At 34.1% G+C, this 14631-nt stretch overlaps 1 protein-coding gene across 1 annotated transcript in view; it reads left to right on the top strand.

Moving 5' to 3' along the window:
* Positions 1 to 260: 260 nt before the first annotated feature.
* Positions 261 to 14631, top strand: part of LOC145681787 (gamma-aminobutyric acid receptor subunit pi-like) — a 42019-nt gene continuing 27648 nt past the window's right edge. The window contains exons 1-3 of the mRNA XM_081753397.1: positions 261 to 399; positions 5056 to 5123; positions 10601 to 10830. Coding sequence (XP_081609523.1) covers positions 261 to 399; positions 5056 to 5123; positions 10601 to 10830 — 437 coding nt within the window. The remainder of the gene's footprint in view (positions 400 to 5055; positions 5124 to 10600; positions 10831 to 14631) is intronic.

Below are 14631 nucleotides of genomic sequence, written 5' to 3'. Positions count from 1 at the left end.
CAATCATAATTAATAATAAACTGTAACTTTAATAATTTTCTCATTATTCAATACTTATGCAATAAAATATGTGGTACTTATTGGTAGATCAGACGGCGTGTTTAAAAGAGGTGACAGAAAACATACAAGCATAGAACTGAAAACCATATGTTTATGCAACTGTACTTTTAGTGACAATTTTGTAGAAGTTTTCAATTGGTTTTTATCCACTTACTCCTCAGCTAATAGTTTATTGCAACTGATTTTTCTTCGTTTGCAGAATGTACAGCCATGGGATGTTCATGAGTCCTATCCTCTGTTTGTTCGCCATGATTCCAGCTTCTAAGGTTTCAGCACAAGTTCGATTCTTTTCGTTGCCTGAAGATTATGACAAATTCATATTTCCTCCAGGAGAGAACGGTAATAATACTCTCCATTAAAAATTTATACCTTTTATTTTGTATGGTTATTTTGTAAAAATACCAACTAACCTTTATACCATTTCTAACTTATTCAGCTGGACAGAATGCTAAGCTAGCAGATTATTAGTGGTGTACCAATCAGTTTCACTTGTTTGCTCAAATGAATATATGTAATAATTAAAATTAGGAAAGGAAGTATCAAACATAATGCAAAAAATTTAGAATTGCTGGTCCCATACACAAGAAAATGTTCCGATACTTCATTCTCCATACGTTCACTTATATCGTTAACATTTACGTGATACAAGCCATTCTTAATCTATCATTAAGAAAACGTACTTTTCAGAGATGTACACTGAGAAAAATGTATGTGGCGTACTTAAAAAGATAGGTTACATGCGTAATTCCTGTAGTTTTTGGACTTAACGTACATCAGACGTATAACTGAAAATGCATGTATAAGTGTGCATGTATAACGCATATAAATACATTCTGTATAAGTGTTCCGTCTATACGTACTTTCCGTATGAAACATTGTAGGCGGTCAGGATCTCATATACAAATGGACGTATATAACAGATGAAGGTAACATAAGTATATGCATACGATACACGGAAAACTGTTAGATGTCAGACATCCTGCAACGGCAAGGGCAGTGCCTATGTAGCATACGGATAACGTATGCTCCGTACTGATTTTTATAGTAAGCAAGGTGATACCGTATATTTGTACAATATACTGCTGTCTGGAGAACGGATTTTTCTCTGTGTAGAACGACTAAGTGACTTATTTATTTAATCATATTGGGCCTTATGCAGAGTCGTTTTGACGTATAATTAGCGTCATGCTAAAGACCTGAGTACTGCAGGAAACATATGCTAGACGAACTCCTTAGTATGGCACTTATCACGTGTCAGAACGACTCTGCATAAGGCCCATGATTATTAATTGTATATAACTAAATATTAAGAATAAGATGACATTACTACATGTGCACCTGATATTTTATTATGCAACGTGTATGTTGTTCTAAGTTTAAACTAAGGTAATATTCGATATATCGTTGGTAGTTAACGTTTTGGTACGTTGTTTGTGGAAGCTTCTTTCAGAAACAATTGGTAGCTTTGGATAGCAACGTGTCAGTAAATCTAATTTCGATCACAATACGACTAAAAATGTACTCGGGGAGTACAGATCTTTACAGGAATAAGTGCACAACATTGTAGCTTTTTCCTTTGATTTGAAGCAACTGAGAAAAAATTACTCCAGAACTAGAGTGCTTTTAACATAAAGTCATGGAGCCCATACGCACATGATGTATGCACGAACTTGAAAATCTAACTAAATACAAAGGTTGTAGCACCCTGAGAAAACTCAATTCTTATTATATCATGTAATTTGGTTGACCATAAGTTTTATTGATCATTTCATTTACCCTAATAACTTCTTTCTAACCTACTGCTAATAGCTTTCCTACAGGAATATCCTACAGTACCTGAGTATTCCTTTTGAAAAGCCCACGCAAGCCACTGTCCGACTACATGATAGGATAGACAAGCCCACGCAGTTATTGTGACCGCCCTGAAATACGACAAAAGATAATGAAGCAATGGCGGCATTCGTAGTTAATACTCTACCTCTTACGCACCAACTGTTGTTGAGTTGGAGCAAAATTTCAAGAGATACAATTTTCCACTGTATTTTGCTTTGTCTCCATCTCTTAAATTCGGAAAAAAATCTTATTATTTTTTTCTCTTTAAAACAACGCTTGTGTATTCGAGACTTATGCACACACATATATCATTTAAGTATTGCACTTGGAAGAATAACAAAAAACATCACATTAATTAACTGTGGAGTGTAAGCATGTAGCTAACATTAGACTTAACTTGGTTGTGTAACTCAATTAATTCGAGAATTATCTGCACATTAAGGATGCTTCCAATTCAGTACCTTTTCTGTGATAGACGTTGCACTGAGAAATATTATTTCGTTATGGGAGCTTACGACAATATAATATATATGTATACACTATAGTATATATATAATACTTTGACCCTACAGTAATGTTTAAAGGGAGTATAAACCCCGTTGAAGGTTCCTATGTAAAAAGCTGTCCCGTAACTTAGACAGGAGGCAGTAAAATTCCAAACGTTTTGAAAGAAAGAAACGAAATTTTTTGAAAGCTAAAATTAATCAACTTGAAGATCATAGCAAAATGAAAAACATTCTAGGCAAATATAAGAGCATCAACTAATTTATGAAACGCTATCAATCTCGCACTGATATATTATAGACAGCCGACGGGACAATTCTCACTGAGAGAGAGAGAGACGGAACAAGATAGAGAAATTCGTTTTCTTAACCTGGAACAAGGAGGAGTAAAGACAAGAGTGGAAAGAATCAATTCTTTCTCAATTCACAAGAAAGGTTGCAAAATACATTGTAATAATTCTAGAGGTATTTCCCTTCTGTGAAGTATATAAAATTCTCTCAAATAATTTGCTAAGAAACGTTACGCAATACGCAGAAGAAATTATTGGAGATTATCAATGTCCGTTTAAGGAAAATCCATTAACTCTCTATTTGATGTTTATTATTGGACAAATACAAAAAATAGGTATAAAATACCCTGGTATATTAATTATTTGTTATTTTAAGAATGTAAACTTTGTACAACATTATTAAAGAGTTTTTGTATCTAAACAGCTATTTACACTAATTAAAATATTCTTAAATGATTCCCAAAGTAAAGGCCGAGTAGGAAAATTCTTGTACACAAGCATGCAAGTGGAGCATGGTCTGAGAGAAGGAGACGAGTTTTCCAATGTATCTCAACTTTGTTATGGAGTATGTTATAAGATAAAATACAGTAGCTAGGTCTTATATGTGAATGACTTTCACTAGGTATCATCGTACACTGTTTAAGTAAACATAATAGAATATGATACGAAAACATTAAAAAGAAATGCAGACGTACTATTAAAGGCCCTCAGGGAGTTGGATTGGAAGTAAATGGTTAGAAAAGTAATAACATTGAAATTCACCAGGACCGTAATATTGAAAATTTTATATACATCAAGGTATCAAATAATATTTTAATATATAAAATGGATACTTCCAAATATCTAGGGTCAATGTTAACATACAAAACTATATCTAAGAAGAAATTAAATTTCGAACTCAAACCAGAAACTTCATATTATTACAAAGTGAAAAACCTTTTTTTTGCGAATTATGTAGAGGAATTTGAAACTTGTAAAGAATACAACAATAATAATGCCTGTTGTGCTATATGGATATGGAATATGGTCCTTTGCTTTGAGGAAATAACGAAAACTGAATGTATTTGAGAATAAAATATTGAAACGAATTTTCGAACCAATACAAACGTGGCAAGTAAGACCGCGAAAATTGTATAAGAAGGAAATGGAGAATTATTAGCAAGTGTTGTAAGGGTAATCTAGTTTAAAAAGACCAGAGGGGATGGTCATGTTGTCACCGGCTTCCCAAGCCTAGCTATTTCATTTTTCGTGGCAAATCTACGAACATTGTCATGGGTCTTTGGATCGATTCGTCTGCTTCTGCCCGAAGCAATCTGGCTAGCGACAATAGTATCTGAATCAAACGTGTCTATTAACGCCTATTCAAACTGACCAAAAGTTTCAAATTTTCTCGAATAATTCGCGACCCACTCTTTCGTCACTTATTCAACAAGACATAGGATAATGTGAACCAAATCGTTCTCATATATACCCACAGCTCTAGCCTTTCCTTTCAAGTTCTGGATATATGAGCGCGCAATTGTACTATCAGAGAGCCCTGTATACTTTGGTAGCTACTGCAAATCTCTTACTTAAATAATACGCTTGGGTTTAGAAACTCTACGCGAATAAACTCGCCTAACACTACTATCAGATCCATCAGATTCGAATCCTTCACTTGGATAATCTGAGTTGTGATGATAACACCGGCTCTTTTTGCCCGATGATGAACGCTATGCACGTAAATCTTAAAGGGTACAATTTCATACATATATATGTAATATTTGTACTTGCATGTGTCTTTTTCTCTTTCTTGGTTAGTTTTAATTAAAAATCAAAAATATTTAATTGCTATTTTTGGTGTTATATATTTGCTTACAGTCGTTTACTGCGCTCATGCCTAAACTCTGTCGCATCCCGTCTGGCTAAGCATATTGGGGATGTGTCGTTCTGACTAGCTGCAATATAGAGGGAGAGAAAGAGAGAGAAAAAGATAATCGTATGAGATTAAAGTTACTGCATTATCTTAATAAAAGAGTTCACAACCAACCACGACCACAATGTAATCAGGAAGTAACAAATTAAGAATTTTTCTAACTGTTACTGAAAATTCAATCGGAAAACTACCATTAGAAGACTTAGGCGCAGATGGGATTACAATGTTTAAAAGGTTCTCACAGAAATAGGAATGCAACGTAGAAACTTTTTTCAGTGGACTAAGGGCAAAAATCAATGCTCCAGGTCCAGTGAGCCATAAAGTTAGTTAGTTACCTACTAATGCTTTATTTTTTATTTTATTTATAGCTACTAATGCTGTAATCTTTATCTTTAACCTATGTGCTCAAAATAATTAAAAATTAATTTCATTACTACAAAATGTATTTTCGCAGGAAGCACTCTGTTGGTGAAGTTTGCTCTGAGATATATTGAAATCACAAGCATTGATAATAGCGAAAGTGTAAGTACAAATAACTTGGCATATCGTAGCGTAATATTATACAACACGAAAATAAGAAAGTAAATTTTGTTCACAATTCTCGAAGCTGGTTATTTTGAAGTATTTGTAAGTTGTATATATGAATAAGGATAATAAAGTGTTTAAGTAAAATACTTAAAATGATTCATAAAGAATTATCACCACTATCTACCTTTCGAACGAAGTCGTTGGAATGACATAAGTGGGACAAGGTACAGCTGGAAAGCTCGAGAAAGGTGAAGGAATTTCACTCGATAATCATGTAGTGTTTGTGCGTAAAACTGTGATAAATTGTAGAATTGTGATTGTAATGTGAATGTGGAATTTGATAAATATCATATATCCGATGGCTCGAAGTGGTTATCTCGAAAACAGCACGACTTGAGGATGTTCACTATGTGCTGTGACATTTGTCCTCCAACAGAAGGAAAAGGACGGTGAAACCTGCACCAAAAGACTAGGCCTGCAGCAGCCAAATTTCATTAAAGATGTCGGACGTTGGAATTTACCGAGGCTTATCCGGCAGCTCAGGTTGGACACAAGTCTCAACCAGACATAGAACTTATATTAGACCCAAGAATAACTTAGTCAAAATTAACAGCAAACTTAAATATAATTTAATAGTGGACAAATTACGAGTGTCCTTGAGTACACATGTCATCGTGCAGTGTTAAATATGGGGTTTTCCTTTTGACCACGCACACATGTACCAATGTTAATCACACGGTATCATCTGTAGTGATGGCAATATCATGTGTACATCGTCAAAGGACAATCCCAAAAAGCTGGATTATGCGATGAATCTCAATATTGTCTTCGTCATATTGATGGTTCTAACACAATCCATCGTCATTCAGGATAGCAGCTGTTAGAGACGTGCACGGTAAGATGCCAACAAGCCCGGTAGCTACAATTCGATTTGAGGATCTTTCACATGATTATCCACGGCAAAGTTGGACGGCGTTATGGCGCCTACTAGTTATCGGCAGGTCCTCGCTGGTCAACACACTCAATTATGTCGGATATATTTACGGATCGAAATAGCATTTTTCAGGGATATTTCCATGTCATAATATTAGCATGTTGCTCTAGTAGTTCTGGAAGCACAGTGGTGAATTTAAATCCTGCATAGATTCCCAAATTCATTCGCTTTTACCTTATTCAAGACTTTTGAGATGCATTTGAGCGTCAGATCCGAGGTCGTAGAACCCCTCAGTAGAATTTACAGGAATTTATTTGCGTGTGTAGATGTGGTACACGAAGTTTATGTCGCACCTACAAAAGCCTCACTGCTTCCATGTGAAACCGCATTGATGCTCTGCCAGCAAAAATGGGAATATCATAATTTAGGAAAGTGGCAATAATGTGATTTTTTAAAATGTCCTTTATCCACTACTTTTAGATATATATTTTAACATTTAGTTATGTTTTTGGCATTAGTAGTTATTTTAAAATATATTCCTCATATCTAAGCAAACATAAAGATTTTCTTCATTTCCTTTTTCTATAGTGCATAAAGACATTATATTAAGTGCAACTATCTATAATTTATTACTCAATCAGAAACGTTGACACATGGCAGTTGAGTTGCAACCGCGGAAATGGAGAAAAAGAAGATTCTCTGGAACTCTCTATTCCATGTTTCAAATCCAGATATAATGTGAGCTTACTTTCAACGTATGGAAAGGGTTACATACTCTATATTGGTCTCTAGTATGGTCACTTTGAAAAATAGCTATATCTGACTTAGAGCCCATTAAATATATAAATCAATCTATAATTCATCCACAAAAAAGTTAGAAATCATTCACTTGTATGCTACTCTATTTCAATATATTTCAGTTTCAGGATATTGAAAATAAAAACGTTTGATAGTTTCTGTAATTTTTAATGGATATACACTAACTTTCCAGTTAGAATATATTGACTTTTTTGCAAAGCGATTTACAGCAAACTAGATGTGAAAGAAATGAAGCCAAAATATACTAATAGACATAACACATTTTGAAAAATGACACATTTTTGAATTTTTCAGAATCTCAAGAATATAATAGCAGATTAATTTTCTATCCTATCAGCTAAGTGTGATAATAATTCATAAGGTTATTCAAGTCAAATTGAACTGATAAACACGTAATACATTTGGGTTGATTGTTTCCAGAATTTTATTTTACGAGCCTTAAGCAAGGCAATCTTCAATTGCAATTTGGTGTAATATAATTACAAATTCATATTTTGGAACATCTAATTTTCAAATTTATCATGACACTAACATAAATAAATCTTTGCGGATATTAACGTACACCAACTCTGCGCTCTATACTTGAATCTCTGAAACCATATAATTATATCACGATATAATGATTGCATTCACCTTCATAAGGTAGGAAATATTAGGTTTAAAAAATCAATGTTTCTTTTAACTGTCGTAACGCTCCTCTAAGTTGAAGACTGCTCAATCTGGCTATAGCTTCACAGTTAGGAACAATTTATTATCATTTAAATTAATTTTGCACTCATTCTCCTTTATTTCAATAGAAATTGAATAACGTTTACTTTTATTTTACATCTTACAATTTATCCTTCGGCTTATAGGGGATAATTGCTGAACGTTAAACTAAAAGCAACTTTATTTCATTTCTCTATGAACAATGTTCTTGAAATTTGTACTAAATATGCTACAGTAATGTTATATCATACTACATATGTATATTGCTTCTGAAACATGAAGTCTTCCCTAAATTTTTTAATTTACATAGTTAACTGTCTGTTTGCTAAGTTTCAATGACACTGATTGGTTATTCATCAAGACAAAAAACGTCCATTATATAATTCGTTTTATATATACTGCTACTGTATTTATATCTGAAGTGCGTCTGTTTATATTTATGTATATCACTGATAATTCTCGTCAACATTCCGATACATTCTGTATAGAAGTGTTCACAAGATAAGATTATATATTTGGTTATCTTCTCTCCAGAAAACAATGTATCATTCCATGTTTTGTGTCCAAAAATACATCTGATTCGTCCAATCTTTAATTTCAAGACACCGAAAACAATAATTAAACACAGAATAAAAAGCGTAAAGTGTAGGAAGTGTGGAATAGTCTTGTCAACATGCAATAAATTTCAAAATATATTACTGAAGGAACAGATAATCTAATAAGGTAGAAAGAACTAATGAGACAACATTTTTCAGTGTTTTCAGAATGTCCAATTTTGAGGTCAACACATATTTTTATAGCTTTAAAAATGTCGTCATTTTTCGTATTAGTTCAGTATTAACTCCTAAATAAGTTTAGTATTAAAACACACAAAACTTTGCACTTACTGTCTGAAAAAGATATGGTAATCTCCAATGCAGATGTGAAAACAAAACAGTATTACATTCTCTTTCGTCTTTTAGAAACGAACTTGTTTGTTTTTCTTGTGGAAAAAAATTGCAACTTTCATCAAGCACTTTGATGTTTTAATATTGAATCATAGGAAAAGTCCATGTTCCCACTATTCAAACAATAACATTTACAAAATTTCTATTCCTCTAAGCAGTCTCCAGAAATTCCCTACCATAATGAATACAGTTTATTGCATAGTTAACACAGTTGGTCAGACAACTTGCGAAACACAATTCGAGGTCTTGCCTAAAATTTGCATAGGAATATGACGAATATATATCAAACTTCTCTGTCAATAGTCATACAGTCACAGAAGGATATTCTGTAAGCCATTCTCCGACTTTCGTGATAAGATATTCCGTGTGCACTGAAATTGGACGGACAGGTCTTACTTCATATTCAGTTGTTTCCATACGACTGTTAAATCTGATAACATCCAAATGTCTATGCTGTGGACAAACGAGCATTCCCAAATACTCGCATGAATTAAACGGTATCAATTGCAACTTTTTCCGAGTTTTAAACAGAATTTAAAGTTCGCTCACTGCTCCATAGCGTTACCGTGACAATATTCTGGTAATCTTGTCTGAATATGACGTTCTCCTCATGTTTAGCGTGCAGATATGCAATGTTGCCAGTTCGTAGACAATTACACTTTTCGAAAGCATACAATCATTTTTTCTAACCACTTTCTTTTCTCCCCAACAAAGTCTTATAATATCCCACTCTGTATTAGAGAATTTGTAGAATGAAAAGCAATTCCTTAAATTCCTCTACGTGATTATTAGACATTTAACTATGATATGCATAAGTGCAGGAAATTTTATAGAACGATTATGTCCCTCCTTTTATATGTCCACATATTTCTGAACAAAAACAGTACTGTATATCGAAAAAAATGTTTTGTGGGGAGCGTTATCTATTCAGCTTTTCTAGAATAGGCTCGGTCTTCTCTTTTAAGTCTCTATTCAAACAGGAGTATTAGATAGCAGTCTTTTCCGGTGTAAACGTTAACTGCTATATGAAAAGGTAAATGGTAGCGACAATAGTATTTTTGGAATACATTCAAGGGCTCGAAAATATATACAGTCTCTTCCCACATTATCTACCACAAAAAGAGGTAGGAATTTGTTAGTGCTTTTAGTTTTACTATTGATATTGATAGAGCAAAATCGGTAAAACATATCAAGACGCAATTTGAGGATTGTACTTACCGTTCCATGACTCGTCTGCTAAACATTTATGAAATTAAAAATGTTAGAGATTAATAACTTTGCATTTCCAACCTTTATCTTCGTAAAACAAACTTTAATACATTGTGAACAACAATATCATAGATCAGTTCAGCATTTCATGAAAATGTAGCAGCTTAAGCAATAATACTCTGCTAAAACCGGAAGAGGTAGAAATTTACTTACACTGTCAATTTGACCATTGGTCTCGAAACATCAAAGTATCAAATATCAACATATCAAAGACCATATATGAGGAAAACCAACTACTAATAATTATTATAATATCAGTCAAAATCTCAGGTGACAAACTTCATAGAACGCTAACTACTTTTACATACGATAAGAAAAATGCGAAACAGGAGAATAATATTACTTGTATTAATCCTGAACGTTCTACGAAAGGTGAATATTCGGTATTTATACAAGAATGTGCCAAATACTCAGTAACCTGATACACCATAGATTTCATAATGTCGACAATTGACGTCACTCACCAATTAGGAACATGTGACATAAAAGTATCCGTTACTCAAACATGCCAAAATCAGCTCATTTCGGTGATAATTTTGCCTTTTCCCTTCCCTACAAAGAAAACGTTTAACAGATTGGAATTTACTTTCGTGGATATTCAATTTGTTTCGCAGGGGAAGCACATTTCTAAAGGAAATATTTAGAGGGAACTGAGAACGGGGGAGGGTAATTATGTTAGAAACAACTAGTAATGTTTATGGTGTTATTGTTACATGAGATCATTTTACGTTGTATATACTTGTATCTGATAATGGTTTTTATATATTAAATCTGATTAAATCATGTTCTTACAGACTTTGAAAGCTGATTTGTATATGGTCTTCTTTTGGACTGATTCTCGAATCAACATGACTACTATAAAGGACACTTCGTTTGCCCACACATTGAGTCCAGGACACTCAGAGCTTCTTTGGACACCACACGTCAGAGTAATGCGTATGAAGGAACTTCGAACTCAACGTGGTTTATCAGAATCACGATTTCTTCTTCTCAAGTACGGGGGAGCATTAAATTACTACGTAAAGTAAGTATAACACAATATGTTATAATTGTAATTTTAAATAACTTTTTAATTCTTGGAAAATTTGTCCAATCAATATATAGACTAAAAGAATGTATGATTAAACTAATTAGATAAAAATGGTTTATATATTTCTTTCCTTAAAGATATCATTTTTGTGTAGCACATATGCAATAGAATAATGTATCTATAAGCCCGTAGATGGATACATTTACACAACAATTCTCATAGAAAGTGATTCCTATAAATCTTCATTACCAATAGCGACTACTCTGTGGTAATGGTTTCCGTACTTAAATATAATATTTGATAGTAAATTTAAAATAGTTACACTTGAGCAAACAAGGGACTACAAGAACAACTGAAAAATAGAATAAAATATAAACAAAATAGAACAGATCAAACAAAGGATGGAGGTGTTTTTTAAACAAGCGCAAATATGCATCGCTGCTTTAGATCATAATTATACAGTGTGAATCTTTTCTCAGAAGAACGTGAAACATCTACAACATATAATCAACTCTTTGGGCATTAGTAGCATAATTACAAGAAATTTGGATATTTTAGAGTATGTGATACTTTTAATCATACTTTAACTTTATAAATCAACAAGAACATAATATATACATATTATTTCCATAATTCCTGAGGCATTGCACCTTCATGGTCTAATAGGAAAATGTACTACAAGAAGAATTTTAGCAATGATCCTAAAAACAGAGCAAAATATTGCGATCTTGGCCAACGATTTAAAGAATGATCCAAAAATGGACCAAAAGATTACGATGTTGGCCAAGAATTTAAGGAACGATCAGAAAATGCATCAAAAGAATGCGATCTTATTCCATAATTACTTTTTGGGCCAGGAGCTATAAAACTTTTTAACGGTCTTAAAAATCAAGTTTTCGCATTTTCTAGGGATATGCACATCATACAGAGTTAAGTGATACTTTGGGATTGGTTACACTATATGTAGTTCTCCATGTAAGGCGTACAAAAATATTTTTCATTGAAATATATTGGATCTTGGATCATGGGCCACAAAATTTTTGAACGGCTTCTAAATCGAGATTTCGTATTTTTCTGCGGAATAATGACATCATACTGAGTTAAATGATAGTTTAAGTTTGGTTACACTTAATGTAGTTCTCCAGATATAAGGCATGCAAGAAAATTTTTTTATTGAAATATATTGTATTTTTCGATCGAAAAATATAGTTACACTAAGATATAACAATATAACTCTTCTACTTCTTACAAAATTTCTACTAGTAATTGTCAAATTCTCCGATTACTTTCTTGCTTAGAATGTAGGGCTTCTTTCAGCATGAAGGCTATATGAGATATGGACATAAAACTTAACGCCGGATCGGAACAACAGAAGTTCCCATCGTAAATCAAACCTGAGTTTCCTATGCCAAAGACGTGTACGGTAGCCAAGAGGGATTTCACGGTCAAAGTCTAGATATCGAAGATAAACGCAGCAAGACTTCAATCATTAAACGTGAAGATAACAGGAATTTTTGAAACCGTACTTCAAAAAGACTTGAATTCACTTCCTTCCTAATATATGCGTTTCAGTAAAACTGTAACGGTAGTAGTCTATTATATACTCTAGTACAGGTATAAATTTTAAATCATTCTAATCTCATAGAATACAAACTTCGATTGAAGTGATATGATAAAAACTCCTATACAGGTCGATAATAAATATAAAACGAAAGTTATTTCAAATGATACAGCCTTTTTCCAATCATAGAAACAATATATTCGGCACAATTTTTGGTTATTGTGATTTTTTTTTATTTTCATATCTTCACATCCACCATACTGTTCGAGTCTAACCGTGAACTTTAATTTCATCCAGAGATTCAGCATTTATCCCAGCGGTATGACTATAAATTTACACTAATATTGTCTATTTTTGTAATTTTTACATGATATCCTCATTCACACTAATTTCTACATGTGCCAGAGAGGTCAGTATTAACCTCACCAGCACCGAGAACTATACATTCGACACTAACATCGATCGTATTCGATTATTTTTTCATGTTAGTCTTTCCTACTCCTCTGAAGGTTATATTAGGGACTGGACCCTCACTGGAGTATGATTATCCATATCAGTAATCACCCCAAAATCTACGGATTCGTCACTAAGATCGGTAGTTACCTTTTATTTTCACATACCATCCTTTTCAACTAGAGGTTACTTTTAACTAGTTACTTTTGCTTGTGCCTGAACTTAACGTAAACGTGTCGTGAATCTAACTATTTCTCTCGTCGACACTGACAATTATAAATTTGATATTAATATCGGTTCGTTATTTTACACTTCTTTCATAGGGGAGTGTGGTGAGTGCTAGGAGAATATTATTACCACAGTACTTTTCAGACTGTTAGTCACATTCTATCAAGTTAGGTAGAAATTGCAATAGACGTTCCAGATTTATGGTGTGACACACACAAACATACATTCATACATATACACTGATACGCAAAAGTTAAAGACATACTCCCGATCAATAGTAATTCGATCGAATCGGCTGTGATGTACCAAAGTCAGTACAGCTGTTTTATGATTCTTTCCTGCTCCTCATCTTGGGTTTTCTTTCGTATCAGACTGTCGAGTATTATAAGTCAGACTCTTCTAGCCGAGGGCTAATAGCACTACAGGCCTGATGGAGGAAAGAGAGTACCTATCCCTGAGTATTACGCAAACGGTTGCTCGTACCTATTTATGATTTTCATTACACTCATCAACAACTCCATCTTTTTCACGTGCTTGGCTCTGGCTCACCAGGACTGACCCTACTATGCCTGGCACACTCAGTGCTAATAGGAATAAGGATAATGGACGCGATGAAGGCTTACGGGCTGCTGTTCCAAGACCGTTTACTCGTCCCACAAACGTGATACCACGACCTACATCCGGCCAGAAACCTACGGATAGTCACCACAAGTTAATAAAGTTTCTGGAGACTCATCTGCATCTGCCTTGTCCATGAATTCCATACGATCCCGCTCACTACCCGCTGTGTCAAGCTATGCTAAACGTCTGCAACAATCACCTCCTAAAAGGAAACACCATATTCACTGCACTATATGAACTGAAGATATGGACGATATTGACACTAGAGAAGATTTCAACTCCAACTTATCCGATCTTCCAAATTCTACAATTTACTCGATGACGAATTCTCCAAGACCAAGTTTGTTTCAATCCAACTGAGAAAATATCTTCCTCGGGCCACCTTAACCCACATAGTGCATACTTGCAACGGAATAGTCCAAGAAACAACGACGCGGATAAACTGCGCACAATCAAGAACAAAGTACCAGTCGATAATTTTAGAACAAACGCACAACCATAGTTACTCAACAGTACCGAAGGAAATAACCACCACCTAAGTACTTGGACACCGCTTCTATCAGTGGTCATTCGTAAGTAAAACCCAACTACACCGAAGACGAAATCCACGTAGAACTTAAACTACAAGGACACAATGGGTCATGTTACTACAACTCTCGTGCACACGGAGTAATAAAAGCACAATGGGACGTTCTCTTGACTGTGGGGCCAAATGGGTATGATTTGCTAAAGCGAAGAAATTGCATGAATGAGACGAGGCACTGGGTGTCTGTGGGAATACAGTCAGGGTGCCTACTGTTGTGATGTTCTCAACAACAGGACCTGGAGACAACATTTGGGCTAGTCCATCTGAAAGAATTGTTGTGTAACTGCAAAAAAGAAGAAGTGTGACGAATGTGAGAGAACAGATTGACTTTTCCTTTTATTGCACA

Source organism: Thermobia domestica, chromosome 3, assembly GCF_964235325.1.
Source record: "Thermobia domestica chromosome 3, izTheDome1.hap1.1, whole genome shotgun sequence".
NCBI lineage: Eukaryota > Metazoa > Arthropoda > Insecta > Zygentoma > Lepismatidae > Thermobia > Thermobia domestica.
Note: the sequence above shows the minus strand (reverse complement) of the source record. Positions and strands in the feature narration are given on the sequence as shown.